This window comes from Marmota monax, unplaced genomic scaffold (genome assembly GCF_021218885.2).
Source record: "Marmota monax isolate L192 unplaced genomic scaffold, Marmota_monax_Labrador192_F-V1.1 WCK01_AAM20220418_F8-fsc00241, whole genome shotgun sequence".
Classification (NCBI taxonomy): Eukaryota; Metazoa; Chordata; class Mammalia; order Rodentia; family Sciuridae; genus Marmota; species Marmota monax.
Window position 1 is genome coordinate 326,052 of NW_026692134.1, and position 9,870 is coordinate 335,921.

The 9,870-nt window shown below is 40.6% G+C and overlaps 2 protein-coding genes and 1 long non-coding RNA gene across 3 annotated transcripts in view; 2 read left to right on the forward strand and 1 right to left on the reverse strand.

Moving 5' to 3' along the window:
• Positions 1-5,727, reverse strand: part of LOC131423200 (uncharacterized) — an 86,963-nt gene extending 81,236 nt beyond the window's left edge. The window contains exon 1 of the long non-coding RNA XR_009224296.1: positions 5,593-5,727. This is a non-coding gene — a long non-coding RNA (uncharacterized LOC131423200). The remainder of the gene's footprint in view (positions 1-5,592) is intronic.
• LOC131423198 (uncharacterized) lies at positions 1,395-5,614 on the forward strand. The gene is made up of 2 exons (XM_058570823.1): positions 1,395-3,182; positions 4,624-5,614. The coding sequence occupies exons 1-2, from the start codon at positions 2,984-2,986 to the stop codon at positions 5,475-5,477; spliced, it is 1,053 nt and encodes a 350-aa protein (XP_058426806.1). The 5' UTR covers positions 1,395-2,983; the 3' UTR covers positions 5,478-5,614.
• A 113-nt stretch (positions 5,728-5,840) lies between the features above and the next one.
• Positions 5,841-8,436, forward strand: LOC124108921 (uncharacterized). The gene is made up of 2 exons (XM_046467460.2): positions 5,841-6,532; positions 7,026-8,436. Exons 1-2 carry the CDS (start codon positions 5,841-5,843, stop codon positions 7,336-7,338), a joined length of 1,005 nt encoding a protein of 334 aa, XP_046323416.1. The 3' UTR covers positions 7,339-8,436.
• Positions 8,437-9,870: the final 1,434 nt, after the last annotated feature.

Here is a 9,870-nt window from a genome sequence, read left to right on the forward strand (position 1 = left end):
TTTTTACACCTGTATACCTGGGATTATAGGTCTTTGTTAATGTGCCCAGCTCACATTACTCTATTCTGAACAAAGAAGCTCTCTCCCTTATCCTGATTTTTGAGACATTCATTTGCATAATCTTTTGGGTATGCAGCTAAATATTTTGGACATTGAAAGTGGTGTTATAGTCCCTTGTTGTTATTATATTGTCTGTCTATTTCTGTCTATTTCTCTATATCTGTAGCATATTTATTTAGTTTATTTATTTATTTTTGGTTCTGGGGTTTGAATCCAGGGGTGCTTCACAACTATTCCACAATTTTAACCATTCCCATTTTTTTTTCAAGAGAGTCTCACTATGTTGCTTAGAGTCTATAGTACTTTACTTATTTAAGTACTTTAAAATTGAAAGCGTATATACTTATAATTGCTGTCTTTTTTTTCTTAATTTAAATCGTTTTTCTTTGTTTTTGTTCTTTTGATGTAAAATCTACTTTTTCTGCCAGAAGAATAGATAATTGTGCTATAATTTGCTAAACATTTGCATAGAATATCATTTTCCATCTGTTTACTTTCCAACTTTTTTCTTACAGGTAAAGTGGGTCTCTTATATGCAGCATATATGTTTGGCTTTTTGAATTTTTTAAAAAATTGATTCGTCCATTCAGCCATTCTATATTATTTAATTGTTAGAATTTAATCCATTTATAGTCAAGGTAATTTTATGTAGGTATTTTCTACTACCATTATTAATTATTCTCTACTTTTGGTAGCTCTTTCTTTTTATTGTCTTCCTTTGTGGTGATGTGATTTTTTTTTTCAAGTAGTATGTTCTGAATTGCCATTTTTTAATTTTTATTTTTAGTGTATCTATTATTGATTTTTGTTTTGTAAATGGAGTTTACAAAAAGTAAATTTGGATGCAAAGAAAAAAGCAAAGCCATCTCATTTAAATTTTATCAGAGTTTTTACATTTTTATATTCCATATAACTTAAAATTATTGTAATCATTATTTTACTATTGTCTGTTAACCTCCATACTTCATGTATAAGTTATTTTTACATCAAAATCATATTATTAGATTATTCTCACTTTGTGTATTTACTTTTACCAGTGAGTGTTATACTTCTAAATGTTACTGTGTTGCTTGTTCAAATTCTTCTCTTTCAGCTTGAATAACTCCCTTTAATAGTTGAAAGAAAATTGTGGTAGTGATGAACTCGCTCTGTTTTGGTAGTCTGAGAAAACTTTATTTAATTAACTTTAAAAATTTCCTCATTTTTGGAAGACACCCTTGCTAGGTAGAATCTATTTCTAAGTGTTTTTGTTTGTTTGTTTGTTTTATGCTTCATCACCTTGAAAAAGTGTAAAGGTTAAATTTAAGTTTTGCTCTCCTGTCAAGTTTGTTTTGCTTTTCTGTAAGTTTAAGTTCTGTTTTCCTGGAACCCGAAACTTATGTTAAAAACAGTTACTTATGTCAAAATGTACCCTGACCCAACACCCCCTGACAAAACGCATGATTATTCTGTAATGGTTATTTTGTAACAATCCCACCCTCGCACCCTAACTGCCATATGAACTTCCCTGTTTAAACACTGCATAAAAACTCTGCTTAAGCTGTGCTCAGGGCTCCAGCTTCTCTCAGGAGAACTCTGAGCCCCAGCATGCTGGTCCAATAAACCCCTTTGCTTTTGCATGAGACAGTCTCTTGGTGGTCCTTTCCTCCAACGTTTGCCCAACCCTAACATTTGGGGGCTTGTCCGGGATTCGGCAGCGGCGGACGAAAGACCCCAACGGACATTTCTTGGGGGAAGTAAGGCGCCTCCTTTTTGTTTTGATTTTGTTTTCTTCTTTGCGATCGCTCAGGACTTTTAATTTTAGGGCTTGGCAAGGTGGCTGTTGGCGGAGAGCATAAGTTCTCCCTGACGGTGGTGGACAGACGTGTCCAGAAGCCACAGGCCACATCCCCAGGGGACGCCTTGGTGGACTCGGGAAATCGAGGGATGGAAGTGCCCCCGATGCGAGGGACAGAAGAGCCCTCAGCTCAGGTGTATTTTGCCACTGATTCAGACTCAGTGACTCTGTTGCCAGCCCGTCAGTTTCTGCTGGCTACTCAGTTTTGGTTTCTATTTCAAACTTGTGGTGGACGTTTATTGTTTGTCTTTGTTGTCTGTGTCATTACTTTCACTGTTTGCATATCCCTCATTATGGGACAAGGTACCTCAACTCCCCTGTCTTTGACCCTTGATCATTGGACTAAAGTCCACTCAAGGGCCCAGAATCTCTCTTTTTCAGTGAAACACCGGACCTGGCAGACTCTCTGTACATCAGATGGCCCACTCTCGGAGTCAGATGGCCCCCAGAAGGATCCTTTCACCTCCCTCTAATCCGAAAAGTCAGAAATATTGTCTTCCAGCCAGGGCCACATGGTCATCCAGATCAACAGCCATATATTCTCACTTGGCAGAACCTCTGTGAATCTCCCCCTTCATGGGTGAAACCTTTTCTGGTACCTGCCTCCACCTCTACTCCCACCATTCTGTCCCTCAAACCCTCCACTCCTTCTCCTCTTCCTCCCCCTCTTCCCTCCATCCTCCCTGAATCTCAGGATCTAACCTTACTAGATTCCCCTCCTCCACCCCCATATCCCTTGCCCCTCAGCTCCCAATGTCCTATAGACAATTCCCCTGAAGCAGATCCGATCCCTTCAGTAGAGGAAACTGCTCCAGATGACTCCCTTACGGTAACCCCAACTCCTCCTCCATCAGAGGAAATTGGGCCAGCAGGGGGAACCTGCTGACGGCGAATAATTAAGAATCCTGATGCTCCAGTAATGCTCCCCCTCCGCCCCTATGGGCCAATGATTGATGATGGACAAGGGGGAGAAATACAAGTTTACCAATATTGGCCCTTCTCCTCTTCTGATCTATATAACAGGAAAAATAATAATCCCCCTTTTTCTAAAGATCCCACAGACTCACAGGTTTAATAGAGTCACTGATGTTTTCACACCAGCCTACTTGGGATGATTGCCAACAGCTTCTAGGGACCCTCTTCACAACTGAGGAACGAGAGAGGATCCTCCTGGAATCTAGCAAAAATATTCTTGGACCAGATGGACAACCAACCCAACTTCCCAATCTAATTGAAGCTGCCTTTCCCCTGAACAGACCCAACTGGGATCCCAACACCCTCGAAGGTAGGGAGCATCTGTCCACTTATCGCCAGACGGCCAACTAATCTGGCCAAGGTAAGAGAGATTATCCAAGGGCCTAATGAGTCACCCTCAATGTTTCTAGAGAAAATTATGGAAGCATATAGGAGATATACTCCTTTTGATCCTCAGGCAGAGGACCAAAAGGCATCTGTTGCAATGGCCTTCATCGGGCAAGCTGCCCTAGATATTAAAAAAAAAAAGCTACAACGTTTAGATGGACTACAAGATATGACTTTAAGAGATTTAGTCAGAGAGGCTGAGAAAGTGTATTATAAAAGGGAGACAGAGGAAGAAAAAGAACAAAGAAGGGAGAAAGAAAGGGAAAAGAAGGAAGGTGAAAGGAATAAAAGACAGACTAAGATGTTGGCAAAGGTCCTGGTCACAGCAGCAGACAGACTAGAAGTTAAAAAGCAAGGAGACAGAAAAGGGTACCTGGGCCCACGCCAAAAATCGCCCTTGGCTTCAGACCAATGTGCTTACTGTAAGAAAAAGGGACACTAGGCCAGAGAATGCCCTAAAAGGAAACAGTCACGCCAGCCAGCCATCCTAACCCTGGAAGATGATTAGGGGAGTCAGGGCTCGGACCCCCTCCCCGAGCTCAGGGTAACTTTTGAAGTGGAGGGGACCCCAGTAAACTTCAAACTGGACACAGGAGCAGTATACTCAGCCCTTAATCCATTGGGCCCCTTATCAAACAAGAGGTCACTAGTTCAAGGGGCTAATGGCAGTAAATATCAGGCTTAGACAACTAAGAGGACTATGGACTTGGGGAAGGGTAAAATTCATCACTCTTTCTTGGTAATCCCAGAATGTCTGACCCCATTGATGGGCAGAGATCTGCTCACCAAAATCCGGGCCAAAATAACCTTTAACCCTGATGGTCCCCAAGTGGAGTTTCTGAACCCTTCAGTAAAGACTCCCATAGTCACAGCTTTAACTATGTCAGTAGATGATGAACATCAACTCTTCATGCCCTCTAAGACTGATCAAACGGGCAAGCTACCCCCAAAATGGATAATAAATTACCCCTATGCCTGGGCAGATACTGCTGGACTAGGTTTAGCAGTCAAACAGCCTCCGATAGTAGTGAAATTAAAAACCTCTGCCTCCCCAATCAATATTAAATAATATCCTCTAAACAAAAAAGCTAAAAATGGAATAAGGCCTCATATTCAAAAATACTTGGCTCTAGGGGTCCTAAGGCCCTGCCAATTGGCCTGGAACACTCCCCTACTGCCAGTAAAGAAAACTATAGGAGACTATCATCCTGAGCAGGACTTAAGGGAAGTCAACAACAGAGTACAGGACATTCACCCCACAGTACCTAATACATATAATCTGCTTAGTACTCTAAATTCTTAATGAAAATGGTATACTGTCCTGGACTTAAAAGATGCCTTCTTTTGTTTGCCTTTACATAAAGATAGCCAGCTACTGTTTGCTTTCGAGTGGGTGGATCCAGAAACAGGAACATCTGGCCAACTAACCTGGACTAGACTCCCACAGGGGTTCAAAAACTCCCCCACTCTCTTTGATGAAGCCTTCCACAGGGACCTCAATAACTTCAGGACTACACACCCAGGAGTCACCCTGCTTCAATATGTGGATGACCTGCTGCTGGCAGCTGACACCAAGGAAAACTGTGAGTCTGAAACACGAGCACTATTATCCGAGCTTGCTCGGCTTGGATATAGAGCTTCTGCCAAAAAGGCTAAAATCTGCCAGCAAGAAGTTATTTTCCTGGGCTATTCCCTTAGAGATGGCAAAAGATGGCTCACAGGGCCCAGAAAACAGACTGTTGTGCAGATACCGCCCCCATCTAATAGGAGGCAATTTAGAGAGTCTGTTGGGACTGCTGGCTTTTGTAGATTATGGATTCCTGGGTTTGCATCCCTAGCCGCTCCTTTGTACCCACTGTTGAAGGCAAACACCCAATTCCAATGGACCCCCAAACATCAGCAAGCTTTTAATGATATTAAAAAGGCACTGCTATCTGCTCCAGCTCTAGCACTTCAGGATGTAGAAAAGCCCTTTACTCTTTACATTGAAAAAAAAAAAAAAGAAATAGCCCGAGGAGTGCTCACTCAGACTTTAGGGCCCTGGAAGAGACCTGTAGCCTACCTGTCCAAAAGGCTAGATCCAGTGGCTAGCGGGTGGCCCCATTGCCTAAAAGCTTTAGCAGCAGCGGCCCTTCTAATAAAAGATGCTGATAAATTAACGCTGGGACAGAAGCTAACCATTATAGCCCCTCATTCCCTGGAGAACATCATTCGTTAGCCTCCAGACAGATGGCTATCAAACTCTAGAATAACTCACTATCAGAGCCTGTTGCTTGACAAAGACAGAATAACACTGGGACCCCCAGCCCCACTTAACCCAGCCACACTCCTACCTGAAGAATCATCAGAGCCTGTCATCCATGACTGTCAACATATACTGGCAGAAGAGACCAGTATACGACAGGATCTAAAGGATCAGCCACTGCCCCATCCTGAAGTCGTGTGGTTTATGGATGGCAGCAGCTTCCTCCAGGACTGTAAGCGGCGAGCTGGGGCAGCAGTAGTTAGCAGGACAAAAGTCATCTGGTCCTCTAGTCTCCCGTAAGGGACATCTGCACAAAAGGCAGAGCTGATCGCTCTTATGAAGGCATTAGAACTAGCAGCAGGCAAAAAGGCCACCATATATACTGATAGCCGATATGCGTTTGCTACAGCCCATATACATGGGGCTATTTATCAGCAAAGGGGGCTATTAACCTCGGCCAAAAAAGAAATAAAAAACAAAGATGAGATTCTCCGCCTTCTCTCAGCAGTGCAAAACCCCAAAGAACTAGCTATAGTGCACTGCCCAGGGCACCAAAAGGGAAATGATCCCGTGGCGGTCGGAAACAGAAGGGCAGATGAGGAAGCTAAGTTGGCAGCTCTGACCGGAGTAACCATGTTAACACTTTCCTCACCTGGGGAACAACAGTCAGGAGATTTAACTGCGTCGGAGTACCCAGGCAATTTAACACCTGAGGACACTGAAACTGAACTCCTTGACTCCACCGGGCCTAGCCTGCAATTTCAAAAAGCCCTACACTATGTTAAAGATGTGCATCAACTCACTCACCTTGGTTCAAAAAAACTACAGGCATTCCTGAAGGACCAAGAGCAGAAATTTCCACTGACCAGCACACAACGAAAAGAAATAGCCAAACGGATAATAAGAGCCTGCCGGGTCTGTCAATTGGTTAATGCTTACCCTTCCAAGCTTCCTACAGGGAAGCGCCTACAAGGGACCAGACCAGGACAATTCTGGGAAATAGACTTTACTGAAATTAAGCCAGCAAGGTATGGACTTAAGTATCTTCTAGTTTTTTGTAGATACTTTTTCAGGGTGGGTTGAAGCCTTCCCCATGAAAAAAGAAACAGCTCAAGTGGTAATCAAAAAGATCCTGGAGGACATCTTCCCGAGATTTGGCCTGCCTAAGGTAATAGGGTCCAATAATGGACCTGCGTTCATGGCCCAGGTAAGTCAGGGATTGGACAGGACCCTGGGGATTAATTGGAAGTTACATTGTGTTTATAGACCCCAGAGCTCAGGACAGGTAGAAAGGATGAATGGCACTATTAAAGAGACCTTAACAAAATTGAGCTTAGAGACCGGCATAAAAGATTGGACTATGCTCCTACCTTATACACTGTTTCGTTCAAGAAATACTCCCTCAGTCTCTTTATGTAATCTTACTCCCTATGAAGTTCTCTATGGTACCCCTCCTCCAATAAGAGACCTAACCCCAACTTTGAGACTTAATGATTCCTTCCATACTCCCTTGCTTGACAGACTTAAAGCTCTTGAAAAAACCCAGCAGTACCTGTGGAAACAGCTGGCTGCTTCCTGCCAACCTGGAGACGAAGGGACCCCACACCAATACCAAGTGGGAGACTTCGTCTATATAAGACGACATCAGGTGTCATCCCTGGAGCCTCGCTGGAAAGGAACCTGGTGGGCATGTGACTCAGGGTTAACTCCTTGCATTTCAGCCCAGATATTTAACAACTCTGTAAATTATTGTGTAATGGTACAAATATTTCCCAGAGTGCTCTATCATGACGCAAATACATTTGAAGATCAAATAAGGGGATATACCACCTGATTCCGCCGGGAACCTGTGTCCCTCACTTTAGCCATATTATTAGAAATAGGAGTTGCTACAGGAGTGGGTACAGGAACCGCTGCCCTGGTCCATGGGTCTCAACAAATGGCCCAATTACAAGCAGCAATAGATCAGGACTTAAAAACATTATAAACCTCCATCACAGCCTTACAAGAGTCCCTAACCTCTCTCCCTAAAGTTGTTTTACAAAATAGACGAGGGTTAGACCTCCTCTTCATGAGGGAAGGGGGACTCTGTGCTGCCCTAAGGGAGAAATGTTGCTTCTATGCTGACCATAGTGGGGTAGTCAAAGAATCAATGACTAAATTAAGAAAACGCCTTGAGGAGCAACAACGAGAGAGAGAGGCTCAAAAAGGATGGTTTGAGTCTTGGTTCACACAATCCCCCTGGCTAACTACACTCTTATCCGCCCTAGCTGGTCCTTTAATAATCCTCATGTTATTGTTAACTGTGGGACCCTGTTTACTCAACAGTGTGGTCTCCTTTCTCCAAGCTCAAATTGGACAAGTTAAACTTATGGTAATAAGACAACAGTATGTCCCTTTAGCAGACACAGAGTGTGATACCCCTCAATAATCTGTCACTTCTAAGATTAGAAGTACTCAGAAAAAGAAGTGGGGAATATAAAGGTTAAACTTAAGTTTTGCTCTCCTGTTAAGTTTAAGTTTTGCTTTTCTGTAAGTTTAAGTTCTGTTTTCCTGGAACCCGAAACTTATGTTAAAAACAGTTACTTATGTCAAAATGTACCCTGACCCAACACCCCCTGACAAAACGCATGATTATTCTTTTGTTGACTGTAAAATTTTACTGGGAATTCTATTGCTACCTACAGAATTTTATTTTTTTGTTATTTACTTATTTTCTTTAGCTTCTTTTAAGATTTTTTTTTTAAGTTTTAACAGTTTGATTATAATCTCTTACAAGACAGTTTTATTTGGATTCAATTAGATGGGAAATCTTTGAATTTCCACTTCTTGGAGATATATATATAGAACCAGTTTTGAAAATTTTGCAGCACTTTTTAAAAATAATCTTTCTCTTCATTTAATATTCTCTATTCTCACTTAAATACCAGTGATTCGTATATTTGCTCCTTTGGTATTGTCCCTTAAATCTTGGAAGTTTTAATTCCTTTTCATTCTATATTTTCTTCTCTGTCTATATATTTACAAAAAAAAATGTCTTTTATTTTACTGGATATTTCTTCCACTTGATCAATTTGGCTGACAATATTTTTTACTGTACTTTCATTTTTCTACATTATATTTTTTAGCTTCAGGAATTGTTAATTTGTTTTTATTATTTCAGTCTCTCTGTCAAAATTTTTCTACTTTGTTTCTGTCTGTTTCCAGACAATTTGATGAGCCCTTCAAAAATAAATATAAATTCTTTGACAGATCTTATATTTTCATCTCTTTAGGGTCAATCACTGGCATCTTTGTTTGCCCATTTGATAATAAAATATTTCCCTTCTTATTCCTAATTGTTGTGAGTATGCATCAATGTCTGTGGATTAGAGATATTTATTTTTCTAGCCTTTGCATTTTGGCTTCATATGGGACATGGAGAGTAATCCTGTAGATGAATCTAGACAGATTTTCTGTTGCAATCTTCAATCTCATGACCATCACAGCAATTACAGGGCTAAGTAGCTTTCTAGGCTTGGGTTCAACATGTCAAATTATATATCAGACTGGAATCCCTTAGTTGCTGAAGCTGGTGGTATGCCAGTCTGGATTCCAAGCCACTGAGATCTGCCTGCCACTACAATTTATTCTGACCTCAGGCAACTCTTATTAGCCTGTGGTAATGTAGGCCAGAACTTACCTAAACTTCTCAACTAGCAAAGAGGCCAGTCTAGAAACTCAGTCCAATAACAATTAATAAAATTATTTTTATATTCAAAACTATTGGCCTGGCACAGGGGGGCTTTCTGTATGTCATTGGGTTTTTCTGAGACAAATATTATATTATAATCCAAAGCTAAGATCTCTGATTTTGTTTTTTTCCTTTTCTTTTTCTCTAGATAAGCCTCCATACTTAGCTCCCTAGTTTGGGGGAAGATTAATTTGAGTAATGTAAATCTGTCTTTCATCTTTATCCAATAACAAGTTGTTACCTCTTACATAATCTTTTCATTCAAATGAAGACAGTTTCATGCATGATGATGGATTGATCTAATCTCATCATCTTACACATTTTATTCATTGTTTTTATTAATATGGCAGTTTTGCTTTTTTAACAATTGATTGTTTCTAGGATACATATAGGAAAAACATTTTAATTGACATTTTATATTTTCATTTGAACTCTAGTAGTTTAAATGTTATAATATTTTTTCATTTTATTTTCTCAAAAATGTTTATTGAGATTTTTATCTAGTGATATTATTGTTTTTTTACATTAAAATTAGACATTTAATATATTCAGTAGTAGATAAAAGATGGATTGTTTCATTACATAATTAGACAACACCACATTCAGTTCTACTTTTGAATATAAAAATAATTT

What these genes read in the sequence shown, in the direction of transcription:
- LOC131423198 (XM_058570823.1), top strand. Translation starts at nt 2,984, where the DNA reads ATGTTTTCACACCAGCCTACTTGGGATGATTGCCAACAGCTTCTAGGG. An exon ending in GGATCCCAACACCCTCGAAG is followed by an intron (nt 3,183 to 4,623) that starts GTAGGGAGCATC and finishes CTTTACATAAAG; the next exon opens with ATAGCCAGCTACTGTTTGCT.
- LOC124108921 (XM_046467460.2), top strand. Translation starts at nt 5,841, where the DNA reads ATGAAGGCATTAGAACTAGCAGCAGGCAAAAAGGCCACCATATATACT. An exon ending in ACTGAAATTAAGCCAGCAAG is followed by an intron (nt 6,533 to 7,025) that starts GTATGGACTTAA and finishes CTTGCTTGACAG; the next exon opens with ACTTAAAGCTCTTGAAAAAA.